The sequence below is a fragment of the Rhagoletis zephyria genome, unplaced genomic scaffold (genome assembly GCF_001687245.7).
Source record: "Rhagoletis zephyria isolate East Lansing unplaced genomic scaffold, Rhagoletis_zephyria_1.1 Rzeph_scaffold_00509, whole genome shotgun sequence".
NCBI lineage: Eukaryota > Metazoa > Arthropoda > Insecta > Diptera > Tephritidae > Rhagoletis > Rhagoletis zephyria.
In genome coordinates this window covers 159266-180385 of record NW_016157593.1, presented here as the reverse complement: position 1 = coordinate 180385, position 21120 = coordinate 159266, and the positions used below count along the sequence as shown (strand labels likewise).

The following is a 21120-nucleotide window of genomic DNA, read 5'->3' as shown; positions in this document are numbered from 1 at the left end:
ACTTTAGATAGTTGGGCGTACGAGAACACACCTATTGTTTGCTTCCATTTCGGTCAACCGCGCAAGTTAGTTATTAAAGAAATGTCGTATAAAAACGGCAGATTTGGTTTGCTTTTAAATACGGCTTCATCGAGTGCGCAATAAAGACCGATGCATAAATACTTGAAAGAAATATGTGTTGAGTCAAATCAGCTTTTTGTTAATGCGGTTCTTGCGTAGGTATAAACAAGGTATATGTTGGAAGACTGGCTTTAGTATAATGTAAAAGAGACAGTTGCGATGCTAGCAATTCAATATTCGTATGAAGTCTCATAAAAAAATTCCTTGTGGTTTAAAGAATATAGGGAATGGTACATTTTACTAAAGCCAGTCTCCCGACATATGCTACTATTTCATACGAACACAAATATATTCGTCTACAAATAATGTTGATTGTATTAATTAAGTCCTAATATAAGTTTGTGAATCTTATCAGTGTTCTATGTAAGAACCAAAAATCAATCCCCTCACCAATTAGAACTTTTGCTTTAAAAGAAAAATATGCATAGTGCATTTACTCAATACTTTGTCTGGCATCACTGTTTGAGCATGGATGTGCTCAGCTCACTGTTGCCAAGGTCGTGCAATTTGCACTAAATTGAGTGCTTTTGGGAAATCAAAAAGTCAAAATAATTGGAATTCAATGCTTGGTGAGTTATTTACAGCCAGTTTCACCAAATTCATTTAAGTGAAAATTACTGTAATTTTTGATTTTTTGGTTTCACCAATCAATTTTAATTTTGATTTAAGTGACCTATGCTCTTCACTTAAATAAAAGTTAAATCAGAATAACCACACTCACAGGCAGTTTCACCAGATTCATTTAAGTGGAAATTAACTTTGATTTAATTTTTTATTTAATTCTCATTTAAATTATTTTCAGTTTCAATAAGCTATTTATTTAAGCGAGTAAAAAGTGGTTGTAAAACAGACTAGACCAGCGAACGCTTTCATTTTTACTGAGAGCTTTTGGAAGCTTTGGCACACTTTGTTGTAAAAGCAGGGCTGGTATACAAGTAAGCAGCAGATACACAATGATCAGGTGATTAAACGTGTAACACCTCTGAGTGGTTATTTTGATTTAATTTTTATTTAAGTGAAGAGCATAGGTAACTTAAATCAAACTTAAAAACAAATTTAAAATGGATTGGTGAAACCAAAAATTCGAAAATCAAACTTAAATGAATCTGGTGAAACTGGCTGTCAGAGGTGTTACACGTTTAATCACCTGATCATTGTGTATCTGATGCTTACTTGTATACCACCATTGCTTTTACAGCACAGCGTGCCAAAGCTTTCAAAAGCTCTCAGTACAAATGAAAGCTTTCGCTGGCCTAGTCTGTTTTACAACCACTTTTTACTCACTTAAATAAATAGTTTATTGAAACTGGAAATTATTTAAATGAGAATTAAATACAAAATTAAATTAAAGTTCATTTCCACTTAAATAGTTTGGTGAAACTGGCTATTAGTGATGCTTTTTTAATTTAAGCACACCGAATGCATAGGTACATACAAGTGTATGTATGTATGTACATACTATACACTTATATTCTACATTAAGATGAAATTCATTTACTGAATAAAATGTGAGGAATAGGTAAATTAAATATGTTTTGCGTTGTTGTGAATGTATTTAAATTAATTTATTAATAAAAACGTGAGGAAATGGATATGTATATACACTTTTTACTGAATCAAAAAAATTATTAAACATGATAATAAAAACTTGGCGCTTTTGTTTTGGAAAATTGGCTTTTTCTGGTGCGCTGATGCCACACTGGCTCAGTTGTCGCAAAAGTACACAACATACACGCAGTTTTACTTGAAAATAAGTGTGTAGTGGTTAATATGCACGATCCAGAAAATAAAGGTCGCGCCATTCGCGGACCGCTAACCCTCTCTTCGTCGATTTGACAGCATCCACCCAATCGGTGACGTCACAGTATACTTTTGTTTACATTCACTGTTGCCAACTTGATGCTTTTCGCACCAAATGTAGTGGGTATTCAAAACGCAATACATTTTTGAGTTTTTTGCTTGGTACGTTTTTGGTGCTTTTGTTTTTAGTTTGAAGACTTCAAATTAGAAAATCTTAAAAAAATGGAAGCAAAATTAATAGCAATCGTAAGTGTGCTAAGCAATTTTACAAAAATTTAAACAAAGTCATGGCACAGTGACAATCATAAGCGACAACGAAATACATATGTGCAGCACCTTCAATCATGCCAGAAGAAATCGACCGTTGTGCAAGAAACATTGATTTTTATTAATTTGAATAGGCATCCTTACAATAAAATTATGTATTCATATAAAGTCCATAAAATACACCAATAAAAATTTGGTGCGTTTTCAAATTAAAAACTTGGCAATACTGCCTTTTGTTTGATGCTTCTTCTTTTTCTCTTCGAGTTCGTCTTGCTCTCTCATTTAGGTATATTTTGACGTCACGGCCAGTTGCTCTCAGCTCGATTGGCGCAATCTTGTATTCTATCACTCTTGGTTAATATGTATACGTTGCCAGCTCCATACAGCTCACTTCCAGGGATGCCGTTTGGATCTAAATAGATCCAATTGAAAAAATTTTTAGACGAATTTTTGCGGGATACTTATTTTTTCCGGTCAGTATAAATGTGGATACTTTTTTAAATAGGCCAAAATTTTATATTTCCTATAAAGTTTTTTTCGTTCAAAAATCGATTTTCATTAAAGATGGTAGAAAGCATTACGTTTTCTGAACGTATAAAGAATCGCTACTTAAGCGTGAAATGAAAGCATTCTATTTTTTGTGAACGAAGCAATGAACTTATGAAGAGATCTCACCAAAATAGGTATAAGCGCAATTGCTTTAATTAGCTTAAAGGATGCTTTAAGCAAGATCTTAATATACATATCGTCGTTTAAAGTACAAAACCGCGTATTAACAAAAAGCAAAACCTGGACGTTGCATAAATTATTTTCTAGAGAGTAAAAACACTTATATATCAAAATAGTTCCCTTTTTTATAAAGCAATCGCATTTCTGGCTAGTATATTTCAGCACGAATGGATAAGGATTGAGCCAAGAGCTTGTGTAAGCAAATCCAATTTTTGGCAGCAAATGTCAGTTACGCGGTTTTGCAGAATGACGATACGCGGTTTTTTACTTTAAACGACGATATACATATGTATATAAAGTAAATTATACTCTTTCTGTAGTAATCTCTTTCATATCACATATTTTCATTTGTTAATTTAAAAAGAAAGAAGATATTAATGCAGTTTAAAAACTATTTTTGATTTATCTAAGGAAACTTTTATGAATTTTACTGAAAAGACTTTAAATACACTTTAAATTTTTTTGTTTATTTGCGCATATTAAGAGAGGTAACCAGTTTCCTCTTTTAATGTGTGCAAATTCGCACGCCGTGTAATAAAATTAATCATTGCCTGTTTACTCTTACATACCAAATTTGTCGCAAGAGCAAAATTACAATAACATGTTTAAAATAAAGTAATGTTTATTATTAGTAGGAAATGAGTAGTCCACTTGCAAACAGTGTTATGTGATTTTATAATAGAAAGCCATAAATTTGAAAAAGCGACTACGACAACAAGTAACATTTAAATTGAATATTTTTTATTATTACCTGAAAATTTGGATAAATAGGAGTCTTATAAAATTGTAACATAACATAACATGTCATAAGATAGCATTAACAGTCTATACTACCTAAAGCAGCTTTCTAAGTTCATCAGAAGATTGATACTTTTGAAAGTTCATAAATAAGTATGATAGCGACTTTTGGAAGAAAACTTAACATTTGGTGCTATTTTTTCAGAATATAAAAAGATTTTGCACTCTGTTGTTAGTGGACATGAAACTACTTTAAATACTGGTACGTAATCCGCCAAAAACTAAGAATCGAAAAAATTTTACATAGCGCACTTTGCAAGTAGACTACTCAAATGTATTTGTAGTTTGAAAATTTTTGCAATTTTAAACATTCTATAAATGTGTATTTATGTGTATATTTTAAATATCTCAAGTTCAAAATCAAATACTGAACATCTTATACGTATATTTATACAGATTCTTGTTGAAAAATAGGTACTTTTCAGTAGTAGTTTTACATGCTCTTTTTAGAGTGTGCTTGCTATTTATTATATTTACTTTGCAAAATACTTATGCACAAAAAATGTACTTTATAAATTGAAATTACAAATGTTTCATTTTATGCACATGTATTCCAAGTCCTTAAGATGGGTTAAATTATGTCTTTTTCATGAAAATGTTTGGTTTTCTTACAAATTATGAGATGTATATGTAAAAAAAGAAAATTGGATACATTTGGATACATTTTTGGCTTGGTCAAGGATACATTTTCTTTAGACGGCGCGGCAACACTGCTCACTTCACCTCGCCTAGCACGCTCGCGTGCTCGCAGTTTGCCCGCGACGTCGACTGCGTGCACCTCTGCTGTGCATCCCTAGCTTATGGTACCGACAGCGGTGAGTAATTAATAGGTGCAATCCCGTATTCCTCGGACTCGGACTAGTAAAACTGTCAAAAAATAAAAATTCGCTCAGAGCGAGAGAGTAACATTGAAAAGTACGGGATCGCTTTCTAGTAAAAAATGGCAACTTCTGTCAACTTCAACATAACCTCCAAATTTTGGTTGTAAATTTTTGCTTATTTTGTATGTAAACACACTCAGCTCACACATGTAAATAACCAAAAATACTTTCAAATTCATTAGAATCCACTGAAACAAGTAATTAAATATTTTTCAACATGAATTAGCAGAGTGCACTTTTCTTCTGTTTACAATTTGGTTGCCAAACACACTACAGCTGATCGTTTGACACATTTACCAGAATTTACCAGCAAAAAATTCTCGGACCAAAACTGGTAACTTCTGACAGAGAGAGAACCGTATTTACTCTTTTTTTGTCCCCTCAGTAGTCAGAGAACCGAGTAAATTCTGACTGATTCTGACTATTTCTGACTAGTCCGGACTCGTACGGGATCGCAACTAATTGGGATTGCCTGCAACAAGGAAAAATCGAGCTCGGCTAATAAAAAAAACTAGTTACAAGCTATTCATTACAGGTGAACCTTTCCAAAAAATCACCTGGGAACTAAGCAGATCTGAGATCTTCATCGTCCGTGATTCCCATAATTCAAATTATTTTAATAAACGGGGAGATTTTAACAAAATAACAAGATTTTAAACTAATTCGGCTGGCAGCCACGACTTTTAAAACAGAATTTTCTTCGAAATTTTCATTCCTAGAAAATAACAATTTATTTGCCATGCCCACCTATTTAAAGCCCCGCTATAAGCACACATATATAGAAAAATGTTTTTTCTTAACAGCGGTCGTCCCTCGGCAAGCAATGGCAAACCTCCGAGGGTATTTTTGCCATGAAAAACAGCTTCTCATAACAATACAATCGCCGTTCGGAGTCGGCGTAAAACTGGAGGTCCCTCCGCTTTGTGTGACAACATCAAGGCGCACGCCACAAGTCGGAGGAGAAGCTCGGCCAAACACTAACATATGTGTAATCGCCAATCTATTACACAGGCCTACAAAATTTAAAAAAAGTTCAGACCCTGTGACTAGCTTGTACTTTTCTAAAGGTTTTTGTTGCGCCGAATCTGAATCCAGAATCAGTTTTGCGCGATTGGCTCAGGTTTTCGAGATATTTGAGCATAAACAAGCGAAAACCCCGACTTTTTGCAATATTCGTCATGTATTTTCATCAAGAATATGTCGTTTTTTTTAGAAAATGTAATAAACCATTTGAAAGTAAAATATTTCTCCTTGATAATGCTGTTTAACTCAACGAGATATCTTGTTTTAAACCTGGGATATTGTCCATTGAAGTTTGTGAGTTTTGCGACAATACTTCTTTGCACATATGCTTGAAAGACACAACACGAAAAGAAACAGATTTGTGGTATACGTTTAGGCATCTTTATTTACATAATGAATGTATGTGTAAATTATCATGTACATATATTATATATCATGTATATCATATATATATCATGTATATTATATGTATAATATCAAATGAAATTCCTAGAGAATTTTTCATGCATTAATTTCTTCATTAAATTCTAAAACGAAATAAGTTTTCTCTATGCACGCGCACTTATAAACATACATTCATTATGTAATTATTTACAGACGCATAAACGTATACCACAAATCTGTTTCTTTTCGTGTTGTATCTTTCAAGCATTTGTGCAAAGCAGTAATGTCGCAAAACTCATGAACTTCAATGGACAATATCTCAGGTTTAAAACAAGATATCTCGTTGAGTTAAACAGCATTATCAAGGGGAAATATTTTACTTTCAAATGGTTTATTACGTTTTCTAAAAAAACGAACTATTCTTGATGAAAATACATGACGAATATAGCAAAAAGTCGGGGTTTTCGCATGTTTAGGCTCCAATATCTCGAAAACCTGAGCCAATCGAGCAAAACTGATTCGGGATTCAGATTCAGCGCATCAAAAACCTTTGGAAAATTAGCGGCCTGTGTTATTATTATATTTTTTTGAACGAGCCACTGAAGACAGGATTAAAAATGAATTACAAAAACTAAAATCGAAAAACGCCGATGACGTAATAGGTTCTCCAAATTCCGAAACAACCAAAAGGATTGGTTCTCCATATTGGAAAACAGCGGTGTTTAAACAACGATCTTACCATGATGCTAGATTGTGAAGATGAAAGTCAGAAGGATACATCGACATTTGCAGTCCCGATGCAATTCTCAAAAAGGAATTATTGCACCGCAATAAAAAAAAATATAACTGAAAGTCCTCTCAACTTGTTCAGCGTCAATCGAAAAGAATTTACAATTTTGTCAAGTTTCAAGTTTGTCGTCTCGAGCGAGTAGCTATTTAGTGGCGCAGATTAGATTCACGACCCTTTAGAAACAGGCTGTAACCCGAAAAGGCAGCAAAATTATTCTTTATTAAATAAAATGTTCCAATTTCTAAAATCAGGTACTAAATAAAATAAAAAAATTATTAAAAGTTACTGACTTTTCCTTTTTTATTTACATAAATCACCTAATATACTCACCTTAATTTTTTTTTAAAAATACTTGACGTCCGCATTGGCATCCGCATCCGCGGATGTTAGCTTTTAAGCATCCGCATCCGCCTTCTCATCCGCGGATGTCTAAATTCCACATTCGCAAGATCCTTAATACAGATGTATTAATGTTGATAATTTTTTGAAATATCTTTGGTATTTCCAATAATTGTAGGTGCACGTGTGTACAGTTTTACGCTTATTACCAATAAGACTGAAAGATGTACAAAGTTCTGCTAATGCTTGAAATGTCAAAATTATCGCTCTAAAGGCCCCGCCAGATAGAAATTCTTTTTGGTGTCACAGGGATGCTTTTGACTGATAAGGTGCGAGGCGGTACAATGAAAACGTGGCCGCAAACAAAACTGCTCATTTTGATTGGCAAAGAGTCAGGTGGTTTGAATTCGTCTCATATATATCGTTTTGCTTCATTGACGCGCGTCAAAAGTTAAGAGTTGGGCGATTTTAATCAGTTTCGGCAATGCATGCGTTGCCAATGTGGCGTCTTCTACTCAAAGTCACAAAGTTAACTTCAATGGCAGTTAAAAGCGTCCCCGTGACGCAGAAAAGAATTTCTATCTGACGGGGCCTTAAATCTCGAACACGGTTGCATTAGCAAGTTTAAAACTTTAGCAAGAGTGGTGTTTCCACGCACATATCTATTGCCTGTGAAACCAATAATCGTATTTGGGGTTTCTACAATGCCAACGGCGCTCTTACACAAATCTCCGTGGCGCATGTGAAAGCGCAGGGGTCATGATGTTAGCACTGTTCAAACGATTTTAGCGAAAGGATAGTCAAACAGAATGCCGCTTGTGGCAGGTTGTTTTTTTAATGGTGTCAGTGTAGAAACACATGCCCAAATTTGATAAGACGCATTATTTTATTAATGATTTGTTTATTTGGATTTTCGGCTTTTGTTTATTATATATGTATGTATGTATATGTACATGTTTAGTTTTGATCTTAATCATTAACTGGCAATATTGTGCAAATGAATTTGTAGCAAATACACATGGACATACATATATATGTATGTTTTGCAAATTTACACATTCATATATATATATGTAAATGTTAACGTACGATTTTTTAATTGCTTCCGATAGTTGTACAAATTAAAATCATAGTTATAATAGTTACAGCAGGAGTTGTTGTTTAATAAATAAGATTTAATGTCGTAATATATTTTTATTTTCTGTATTTTAAAAATTTAATAGTAATGGTATTAACCGTGTAATGACATATACATATAACCGTGTATTGTGTTTTTTTTATTACTATTAAATATATTTTATATTAATATTGGTACTTATTATTTGCAATATTATTACAGTATATCGTCGCTAAAAGTAGAAAACGGCGTATCGTCGTTCTGCAAAACCGCGTAACTGACATTTGTGCCAAAAATTAGATTTGTTCACCGGAATTTCCTGACATCAAGCCTTACCCATTCTTACCAAAATGTCGATTTATAAAATTAGCCTGCAATATGATTCTTTTATAAAACAGAGAACCGTTTTGAAATCAGATGTTTTTAAGCCCTATTGTAAAATTTAAGCAACCTCATATACGCGGTTTTGCATTATCTTGATACACGGTTTTGTACTTTAAACGACGATATGAATTTATATATTGTTAATTAGTTAATTAATTTTTACATTCAGTTTCAAATTTAATTACTTTATTTTAGTAATTAAATATTTTCCGATATTGCAACAATTTAATCGAGTTATGTGCCCATCATAGGTTCCTGGCGTATTTCTGATTTTAGTTTGACAAACTCTTTGGCCACTTCATCATTATTACGTTGTGATAAGATTCGTAAGATTGTCCAGCCAGTCTCGTCCATTTGTATACGACGTTGTAATGGCAGCCAACATGCAACCGAACCCTAAAAAATAGCCACAAATACAATAAAAATATTTTTGAATTGCATAGCCCACAAAACAAAAGTCACAAAATCTTGAAAATCTGGGTGGACCGAACACTGGCCACGTAAAAAAAAAACTCCACTGAAAGGTAAAATAAAGCCTCGGAAAGGATCTTATTTTGATGACGAGCATGACAAAAGTACAAAGTACTACGATTTGAGAGCATGCACCTGGAATGTCCGGACCCGGAAAAGTCTTAAGGCCTTTCGACGTATACTACAGCTGTCAACCAGTGCTATCTAGTGCCTGATGTTCAGAACATACTTAAATTATAGGGGAAACACCTTTCCACCTCTCTAAAGAGGTAACAGCACTGAAAGTAGTGGAGAAGGTAAACTCGAACGCCCTATCGATAAAGAGGGAAGAGATCTCTCACCGCCTGAATCTGAGAGGTACGAATAGCAGAGTATGGTATGATGGACGCATTCTCGACGATTGGAAATTGCGTGTGCTCTAGCCAATTCTCAGGAATGGCGACCACTCCATACGTGCCAACTATCGCGGGATCAGCCTTCTAAGCATCGGATATAAGGTCTTATCTAGCGTATTGTGTGAAAGACAAGCCCACCACCAACGAACTGATTCGGCCTTATTAGTGTGGCTTTAGACCACATCATATGCCAAATATTCGAAGAGACCCGCGAGTAGGGTTCGAAATTCCAGACTTTGGTATCGATACTGAGTACTCATTCTGGCATCGAGCTCATGGTATCGATACTCTAAAAGTCTCAGGGAAAAAGTATCGATACTACTCAGTATCGGACTCATTAAAATACATTTTTTGGGATACTAAAATTATTTTATTTTTCAATCGTAGTAGGATACACGTAAATCTAAATAGGTTACAAAACTGCGTACCCAAAAAGTTTCTAAAAATTCTGCATTTTCGTGAACTTTACGTAAAGTTTTATGGCCGTATTCATAAAAAATAAAAAAGGTTTATAAACTGAAAAATTTATGAAAATGTCATTTTATTAAGCTCTTTAAATTTACTTTATTTTTTAAGAATAAGGCCATTAAACGTTAACTTATTTGGTTTAGGTTATGCAACAGACTACACGCAATTTCAGTTTGATTTAAGTGATGGACAAAATTGAATGATAGTAATCCATATAAGCAAAGAAAGCAATGGATGAAAAAATTTAAAAAGTGTGTTTTTTAAAAAGTATTCGATACTACGAGTACTTTGGAAAGTATCGAGTAAATTCACCAAATAAGGTATCGAGTATTAAAGTACTCATTTTAAAACCCTCAGTATCGATACTTACTCAATATCGATAGTATCGTTCGAACCCTACCCGCGAGAGTAAAGCTGATGCCAGATAAAACTTTGTAGCTTTGCGTGACATTTATAACTTTGCCAGCAAAGCGCCAGACGCAAAAGGTATGCCACAATGAACGCCAAGAAAACAATGTTGTACCGCTTTTTTACTCATCAAAGTTGCTGTGGATTTTAATTATTTTGATTTAAAATTATCAGCAATGTAATTAAGTTTTATGTTTCTGCATGAAAACCCGAATTTGGACGAAACAAAATAAATATTAAATCGGCTGATTGTCAAAGCGCGCAAAAAGATGGGAGTTGGCCATCTTTTCGCTTCGCGCTGCAGCTTCAACGATTTATGTGTCATGCTTTGTGCATTTTCATACAATTCATCTTACCTGTCAAAGCGAATCTGTCACGTAAAGCGAAGCGAAAGTTTTATGTGGCATCAGCTTAAGGTCGACACACACCATTTATTTGTCGATTTCAAAGCCGCTTTCGACCGCACGAAAATAAGCTGCCCTTATGCCGCAATGTTGGAATTTGGTATCACAACGAATATAATACGGCAGGAGCAGTGTTGCCGTTTAAGCCCTTTGGTGGCTAGATTAGCTACCACATACTTTTTTTGGTCACATAAATTTAAAACTGCCCCTAGCCCTTTTATAGCCCTTTGGAGAATTTATTCATATTTGGCATGAAAATGTTGTATATGCTTAATTTGATCTGATTTTTTTTCATTTATGTAAGAGATGAATTTTTAAACTAAGAAAGACTGATATATATACATATATGTATTGTATGTTCCTTACTGTGTATGTTCTTGTGGTGTTGAGCTGCTGGTGCGACCTAAAAAACTATTTGAAAATTTTATGATTGTACCAGCATGCTGGTGTCGTGAGTGGTAAAATTAGCTAATTTTTCTAAGTAAAAAGTATTTTTGCGGAAATTTCTTGCACTATATGAGTCAAAGCCGTGTTTGTGGAAGATTACATTCACGATATTACAGTTGTGAATTAAAAAAAAATAATGTTTAACAAAATGGTAGAAAAATTATGAAATTTCGGCTCTAATCATTTCGATCTTTCCTGGACCTCATTTTTAAAGCAATAAATAATGTACCAGTTAGTTATATACGTCGAGCCTGATGGTACAATCACTTGATGGAGCCAGCAAGCTGGTGTCGTATATTGCACCTTTTATACAAAAAGGTGTTTGGTTGGATAAAATATTAGGTTTTTTTTTCAGAGTTCATTGTTTTTCTATGCCATTACTTATTGAAAATGTTAGCGGGTATACTTATACGTATACGTCAGTAAAAAATTTTAGCCACAACGTTTTTTAGCTCGTTTTAGCCATTTTTTTTAAGGAATTTGGCTACCACTAAAAATGATTCGCGGCCGCACTGGGCAGGAGGTTTGATACCAAACGAAGTTTCAGACAGGGCGACTCCCTTTCATGTGATTTCTGAAGAATTGCATGGAAATCATCCGTTCAAACAATCATTGCGTCTTTTATACCTTCTCGAAATTAGATGGAGAAGCAAATTGCTTGGGTCTGATAGTGAATGAGGACAAAACGATGTATCTCCTGTCATCAGACAAACAGTCAGCGCATACGCGACTGAGAATTGACACCTGTAATTTCGAAAAAGTAGACGAATTATGGTGATTTCGTTTCTTCCAAAAAATTTTACCCTTCCCCGGTGCAAATGTGTTTGACGTCACACTCAACCCTGTGAAAAGGCATTGTTTTGCCTTCTTGTACTTGTCTAGCTAACGCATTTCAAAATAATGTCGTTTTAAACAACCATTTGATTTTCAGGTCAACCATCACCCCTGACAAAGCTCCACAGGGGAGAGAATGTGCCTTTTTGCATTAAAAGAGTGAGACGTTTTAAGAAGCGAGCACACAATTTTCTCACCGTTTGCCTTTAATTTAGAATGAAACACGAAAAGAGAAAGGGGCACTCAAAAGGCAAAATTTTTTGGAAGAAACGAAATCACCATTATTAGTTTATTTAAGTCAACTCATCATTAGCTCGTTTCTGTAACTTTTCTCTACCGATTATTTCTCTACTAGTAGAGAATATACGTCATTCTCTACTACTCATTAGCAGTAGAGAACAGGGCGGCGAATTCATATCTCAATTCGAATTGTTACAGAAACGAGCTACATGTCCGTCCTGGTGTATGGCGTAGAAGCAAGGCTATCGGATCCGCTGATTTTACGGCGAATTTGTACCTTTTGTCAAAATTACGTGTTTGTTGTAATTTTGTTTTGTACTGTAGCCCGTTTCTGTAACTTTTCTCTACCGATTATTTCTCTACTGGTAGAGAAAATACGTCACTCTCACCTACTAATTAGCAGTAGAGAACAGGGCGGCGAATTCATATCTCAATTCGCCTTTGTAGAGAATTGTTACAGAAACGAGCTACAGATCAATGTGCGTATAATTTGTAATTGTAATTTTTTTTATTCTGTTAACACCACCTTGTATAAATTCGCCTTGGCGTAGAAGCATGGACAATGAAAATAATTGATGAGATGGCTCTTCATGGGGCGTAGCCAGGTATGCAAATTCCAAATTTTTTCTTATATATTCAAAAATAATACTAGGAAATGCTAGCTCGATAAATAATTACAGCTTAAAACGATGTATACATTTTTAGTTTATCTTACAAAATTGCAGAGGTATATTACATAATACACCAGAGGTTCCCAAACTTATTTTTCTCGTAGACCCGTTTCAAAATTTTACTGGTTTCGGTGGACCCCCTGATGCTAATTTATAAATTATTCCCATAGCTCATCAAAAAATGTGAAGATTAAATGTAACGATGTCATTCTGCATCGCGGGTGAGTCCCAAAACTAAATTCGGAGTGGCAAACATAAAAATAAAATATTTTCCTGTGTTCTATTTAATACAATAATGTGATTACACACTTGCAAGTTTTAAAAAGCAGAGCTCGTAAAGCCATGAAAGAACTATCTCGGTCTGAGGAGTTACATTTCTTAAGAGCAATAAATAAACTCCTCACACGTTCGCCACACTCGTGAATTTGCACGTGATGTATTTGTCAAACCTTTTATTTGTGTTGATGGCATCATTTTTATTTTTATCTCACCGAGTTTTAAAGTGACGGAAAAAATATTTATCACTCACATTTTTAAAACACAAAACTTAAAACAACAAAACGGCTAAGCTTTTTACGCTAATCTTTTTATTCAGAAACTGACAATAGAGAAAAGAACAAATCTAGAAAAATTGATAACAAACAACCAAGCAAGCAAGAAGCACAAAAAGTGTTCCACCGTCTCATCCTTTTCAAGGAAAGAAGGGCAAATGGACTTGTCATTTACGCCTATCACAGTCAGGTGTTTGTGGCACGTGAAGTGACCAGTCATCAGTCCCGTCTTCTCAGTGAGAGGAAAAAACTAGATAGACCTTCTGAGATTGAAGGCAACATGAGTTTTGCCCACCTGCATCCACTCCATGACTCCCAGTCATTGCTGAGCGAAGTATCCACCCAGGTTCTGATGGTGGCTTCGATGGCCGAAGTGAGGAATGCTATAACTGGTTGCGGATCGAGGAATGCCTGGTCTAAGCCAACTGTGGCAAAAGGGTCAGATGTCTCATTTCCAGGCAATCCCGAGTTGTCCGGCACCTAGAGTAAAGCAAGCTCGTTATCTGTACCAACATAATATAGTCGAGACTGCCATTGCCGAACTAGTTTGGAAGTACTTAGATAGAGTGCTGGCCAATGCCTCAAGTGCAGCTTGGCTGTACCTGTTGACAGTTTTGGAGCCATCAGTGAAGATTCGACAATGTGCGAGTGTGGGCTCAGTGCTGGAGTTAAGCCAGCTTTCCCCTCAGGGAACTCTCTCCCTCTCTTTAGAATATCTTCAACAAAGGTAATGGTGGCGTACTATTCTGTAGCATTGAAAATACACAAGTGCTCAAATATGTGCCGCAGGAAATTTCCGCATCGCCTCACTCAGTGTTATACCAACATCCGTTACTTTTTAGTCTGCAGGTGGCCTTTAAGTCTTCCCTACGTATGATAACACAATGTGACGGTAAGTTCATAGGTTCACCAGTGCGTCAAGAGGACTATATGTACATTAAAGTTAAATAAATAGGCTATCAAGCAACTATTTTGGTTCTTTACTATCCAGACCAGATGATTTTACGTGTACCCTCACTTACAACTCGTGGACCCTCATATTTTTTCACGCCCTGTCGAGTCCCCCGTGGACCCCTGGGGGTCCACCTGGACCACTTTGGGAATCACTGCAGTACACGGAAAATTTAATTTTTTATATTTTTTATTTAGAGTAACGTCTTGTCCGACTATTCGGTATACAGGTATGTAGAGCTATAAATTTAAAAACTACATTAGGTTTTAGTTGAAATATTCGCCTTTGACCAATATGTTCTGTAAATTTTCCAGTACTGCAAAGCTTTTGAAATTCACCTGGGAGTGGGCAGAAGCGATTAGTTTGCTTACGGTTCAAATCGCAGCTCAATTCCTCCGGATATTTATATCCACGTATCCCCTGGGTAGCGACCAAACCCCCGTTTGGGAGCGAGCTAATGTGAAAAGACGTATAACCCCGCGTGCGCTGGGCTTGGGTCCCTGCCAGTTAAATCCCTACCCAATGAAAAAAAACATGCCTTGGATGATGTCCGCTTTTTTTGATGATGATCACGGCAAACGTATAAAGAACTATGATTTGAGGGTATGCACCTGGAATATCCGGACCCTTAATAGGGATGGTGCCTCTGCCGGTTGGTTGATGTCCGCGGGAAAATAAAGACTGACATCACCGCCATCGATGAATTGCGATGGACGGGGCAGGCAAGGTAAGCGTGACCGATTTGTCTCATTTTTCGATTGTCTCGTGGCCGATTTGTATCATTGTCCGATTTGGCTCATATCCGAGATATGAATATATTGGTAACGGTAAGGGCAATATCTACTATTGCACAAAAAGAGCTGCAAGGTGGCGCTGGAGTTATTGTTATTGGTAAAAATCGTCAAGTGTAGTCAATCGGAGACACCAAGGATCTAATTTAAATTACCACCGTTAAATCAATCACCAGAACGATTGCGGTCCTTGCTTTATGGCGACTAAAAAGACTAAAGACTATTCTTGATGAATGCCTACAAATACAATTGTAAGACTTCTAAGGTATTTCGTCTGAAATAAGTCTATGTATATTGGATTTCTGTGGACTAATAATACTCCCCCATTTTGAAATTGCGACAAACTGTACTATACAGATTCAAGGACGATCCATCATCGGACCAGATAATTGTTGCCAAAAGAACTTCTTCACGGACATAACGCTTTCATTAGGTTATTTAAGACGGCCATGGATGATACGCCTTCTGACGGCCACAAAACCAAACGTGAACGTGAATTGTTGGTAAAAACGTTGGACCAAATGTTTAAATAAAAAATTAATTCTGGGTCGGACGAAGTTAGCAAGGTCTGCTAGTAATAGTATAAAAACCGATTTGTTTTTTTTTAACTCGTAACTTCAATTCCAGTTCTGCTTAGATATAAAAATGTAAAACCAAAGGTTTGTCTCTACGGGAAGGCATTGGTGCTATTGAAGAGACTAAAAATAATTAACTCAAATGGAGGATAACAAATATTTGAAAACAATTAAATTCAGTCTTGAAAATAAATTAAGGATTCATATCTTAGTGTAATATAATCCGCATTATTTTTAATAATAGTAAAAAAGTGACAACTAAATCGATGCATTAACAGCACTGGAAATATGAAAATTTCGATTTCCGTCCAATCCTTGAAATAAACTGAATAAAAAACGAAATATTACCCTGTACTTAGAATTTTTTTTGCTATGTATTTGGGAGCATATTTACTAATGTTTTAAGGTTTATCTAAGCGCTTAAACTTCCTTTTTTCCTGCTTATTTTCTTCGGTCCTGCTCATCGCACATCACTTTAACTGAAACACCATTTTGTAGTTTTTCCAGAATACAGGTTAATCAAAAAATGCAAAAAGTTCTAATTTCGTGTGCGTGGCATGCATAAACAAAGAAAGTTGAAGGTATTGAGGTAAAATGTTTTGTTTTAGAGACTTGCCTTAATCAAGGAAGTGTACGTATTTAGGGTTGTGGTGACCGTGTACGCACTGTATATATTTTTAATCGGATAAAAGGAAATTAAGTTATGAACAATTATAAGGCTCAAACTACGAAGAACGCGTTTTTATACCTTAAGTCCAGATTGTGAGGGGGTATTCAAAACTCTAAGTATGCATGTATTTTGTGCATCATTAGATCTATAACTTTATCATCCACACAGTGTTATTATTCCGACAAAATCCTCGACGGTGGTACCGGGTGGGGAACAGTACATGATGGTAGGAGGTTTAGTTTGGGTTAAAGTCTCACCCTGACGGAGTTAGGCTTTCGATGCTTCCTCCTCGTAAAAAAAACATGCGCAGTAAAAAGTTAATTATTTAATCGACGAATAGTTTTATATCAGCTTTATGGAGATTCTATTTATGTGCTTGTGTACAACATACCTCTATTGGTTACACTAATTTTAAGCTATAATAACAATTTTGTAGTAATAATTATTGGTTTTGAAAAAAAAAAAATTGTATTGGACCCCCCACTGAATTTCGTTCTGGCTACGCCCATGTGGCTTGTTACCGATTTGAGCAACGCTTAAAAACGAGTACTAAATTTGCAACTCTGCGCGGAGTTTCGATCTCTTATTTATTATTAATTCTGCCAATTCGTCTCCTTATTTCGGTCATTTAAGTTATTTCGCGATAGAGACCAGACCTGTTTTTTATTGTAAAATTGATATCAAGAAACTATAAAGAAAACTAAGGTAAATTGATTAATTATTTTGAATTATTAATTAACTGAAAATATGAATTGTTAAAATGTAAAAACCCAATTGAAATAATATATTTGCAGGTTTTTTAAAGCACCACGCTTTAATGCAACCGTACATTAAATAAAGCATTGCTATTAAAACTTAGTGTCGCCTAATTCTTTAAAGTTTGCAACAATTTCTTTAAAAAACCTTACTGGAATCTGCGAAAATATATCGCAAATATATTCTACAATGGCGCAGGCAGATGGTGTCCCAGAAATGCTGAGCCCAATAACTGAAGAGGCCGTGGTGCAAAATGATAGTGATCATAACCTCACTATTCCTGCACCGTCTGCAGACCAAAATGTACACGTAAGTGCAGATGTCGACGGTGGCAGTCTCACCGCATCACAATAACCGCCAATCCTCAGCAGGGAAAGGCAGCTCCGTTTACAGCATCTCGAAGAGACTATGCGCTTAAGGCAAGAGTATTTGCGTGAAAAATATCGTATTTTAAACGCAGAAGAACTTATAGAGGTCGTTGACGGCAGTTCGTGTGTTCTTGGTAACACAGTTTTATATCCTACTGCTCCACAATTTGAGCAAAATCACGTATACAATATTCGTCAAGCTTGCAGCAGTGAAGTACCGGTGCCTACAGTTATGCAGTCACCGCATCAGACGTCGAGACAAACTGCGGCAGCGCTCGGCCAGGTCCCGCAAGTAGGCGGCAACGGTATTTCGCAAGACATATTTACAACGTTCCCGGCTCCAAATCTACGGAGCACTGTACGGTCACCAACTCAACTATTCGCAGCTGCGTCGAACGATGCTTTTAATTTAACGACGTCGCAGCTTGCAGCTCGACAATGTGTACCAAGAGATTTGCCGGTGTTTAGTGGTGACCCTCAAGAGTGGCACATTTTTGTTAGTGCATTCGAGCAAAGCACACAAATGGCTAATCACGAGAATTTAGTTCGCCTTCAAAAGAGCCTACGTTGAAAAGCTAGGGAAGTCGTGCGAAATCTGCTTGTATTGCCAGATATGGTGCCTGATATCATGTGTACGCTCAGAATGTATTTTGGGCGCCCTGAGCAAATACTCAGACAGCTCATTGATAAGACAAGGCAACTACCGCTACCGAAAGGCAAACTTGATCTGCTCATCGACTTTTCATTTGCCATCAAAAATATCGTAGCAACAATTCATGCTTGCAAACTAAGCGGCTACCTCAACAGCCCACTATTATTGCATGAATTTGTAGATAAACTCTCCCAAGAGGCAAAACTGAACTGGGCGATATACTCAACTGGGATTGAGAGCCCCACCTTGAGCGATTTCTCCACCTGGCTATCCACCTTGGCTGAAGCAGCGTGTCGTGTTACAAATCCTACTGCTACCTCTGAGAAAACGAGCAAGCGTGAAACTCAATTGCACACTCACAGATCCGCTTCCAGTATTTCAAAAACACGCGTGGAATCTAAGTCAGTTACCAGATGCGCAGTATGCAGTATGGCACACAAAGTCTCTCAGTGTGAACAATTTAAAGCACTCACTACTGATGAGAGATGGGATGTAATTAAAAGAAAAAATATTTGCCGACAGTGCTTGGGAGCACACTCACGTCGTTGTTGGAGTAACAGGTTGTGCGGCATCGATGGCTGCACAATACGTCATCACGCATTGCTACATAGTGCAAATACAAGTAGGCGGCAACGGTATTTCGCAAGACATATTTAAACGTTCTCGGCTCCAAATCTACGGAGCACTGCACGGTCACCAACTCAACTATTCGCAGCTGCGTCGAACGATGCTATTTAATTTAACGACGTCGCAGCTTGCAGCTCGACAATGTGTACCAAGAGATTTGCGTGTGGCCTCAAGGGCACATTTTTGTTAGTGCATTACGAGCAAAGCACACAAATGGCTGGCTCCTTAATCACGAGAATTTAGTTCGCCTTCAAAAGAGCCTACGTGGAAAAGCTAGGGGAAGTCGTGCGAAATCTGCTTGTATTGCCAGATATGGTGCCTGATATCATGATGTACGCTCAGAATGTATTTTGGGCTGCCCTGAGCAAATACTCAGACAGCTCATTGATAAGGCAAGGCAACTACCGCCACCGAAAGAGCAAACTTGACCTGCTCATCGACTTTTCATTTGCCATCAAAAATATCGTAGCAACAATTCATGCTTGCAAACTAAGCGGTACCTCAACAGCCCACTATTATTGCATGAATTTGTAGATAAACTCTCCCAAGAGGCAAAACTGACTGGCGATATACTCAACTGGGATTGAGAGCCCTACCTTGAGCGATTTCTCCAGCTGGCTATCCACCTTGGCTGAAGCAGCGTGTCGGTGTTACAAACCCTGCACGAGAAAACGAGCAAGCGTGAAACTCAATTGCACACTCACAGATCCGCTTCCAGTATTTCAAAAACACGCGTGGATCTAAGTCAGTTACCAGATGCGCAGTATGCAGTATGGCACACAAAGTCTCTCAGTGTGAGCAATTTAAAGCACTCACTACTGATGAGAGATGGGATGTAATTAAAAGAAAAAATATTTGCCGACAGTTGCTTGGGAGCACACTCACGTCGTTGTTGGAGTAACAGGTTGTGCGGCATCGATGGCTGCACAATACGTAATCACGCATTGCTACATAGTGCAAATAGTCGACAGAGCAGTGAGGCTTCAACTATGCTGAATAATCATCGCTCTATTTCCAGTAACGATACCACACTACTTTCGCATTGTACCTGTTGAATTACACGGCAAAAACAAAACAATACTCACATACGCGTTTATGGACGACGGATCAACGGTAACTCTCATGGAGCAAAGTCTCAGCAGATGAATTAGGTGAAACTGGCATTCCAGATCCTCTCGCATTCATTGACCGGCGACATAAATCGATACGAAGCTGACTCGCAAAGACTTGACATACGAATTTCAGGTATAATGCGGAACGGGAAATATACCCATTGCGCGGCGTTCACACGGTGAAAAGCTTAAATATGCTTCAGAATCTTAATTGCCGACAAATTAAAGTGAAAAATACGACCATTTAAAAGGTGTCCCTTTGCCAAGCTTTAGTGACGTAATTCCTTCGGCTAATTATTGGCGTAAATAACCCTAATTTAATAATGGCTCTGAAAGTGCGTGAAGGTGGGTGGCAAGACCCTATTGGAGTGAAGACTAGACTGGGGTGGACAATTTTCGGAGGCGGAAATGACCCGAGTAAACACAGCGGATTACATTTACATAAGTGCGACTGCGGCAGCGACAATGATTTACATGAACTCGTAAAGTCATTCGTAATCAACGAAAATATTGACGTTGCGACGCCAAAGGAAACCCCGGTTTCTAGTGAAGACCAACGAGCCCTAGAAATATTGCGTGGTTGTGAGTTACGCGAAGGTCGGTACATTGCGGGGTTGCTGTGGTCAGATGACCAAATACAATTGCCTAATAGCTTACCAACTGCTCTCCGACGTTTTAAGTGTTTGGAGCGTAAATTCCTTACCGATCCAGAACTTCATCGCAATATGCAACAGCAAATTGAAAATTTAGAAAGCTATGCGACCAAGTTGCCGGACGAAGCTATTAACGATCGCGGAGGTAAAGTTTGGTACCTGCCAATTTTTATCGTCCGAAATCCGCACAAACCAAATAAAATTCGCCTTGTGTGGGACGCAGCCGCGAAATCCGCAGACGTTTCGCTGAATAGTTTCTTACTAAAAGGCCCGGATATGTTAACGCCACTTGTAAGTATTCTCTTCAACTTTCGCATAGGTAACTAAAATGGCGAATTTGGCTTAAGTACCTTCCAGTAATTACCAGTGTATCCGTACCGCGCTGCTACTCTCCATATCTTTATGAGACCGCCTGTAAAGTGCAGTTACATACGTTCGTCGAC

The 21120-nt window shown here is 37.0% G+C and overlaps 1 protein-coding gene across 1 annotated transcript in view; it reads right to left on the bottom strand.

Annotated features, from left to right (window-relative positions):
- Nucleotides 1-8315: 8315 nt before the first annotated feature.
- LOC108360047 (protein unc-13 homolog A-like) overlaps nt 8316-21120 on the bottom strand; it is a 106687-nt gene continuing 93882 nt past the window's right edge. Inside the window, exon 14 of the mRNA XM_017612185.1 lies at nt 8316-9028. Within this exon, the coding sequence (XP_017467674.1) occupies nt 8867-9028 (162 nt within the window). The 3' untranslated portion in view covers nt 8316-8866. The remainder of the gene's footprint in view (nt 9029-21120) is intronic.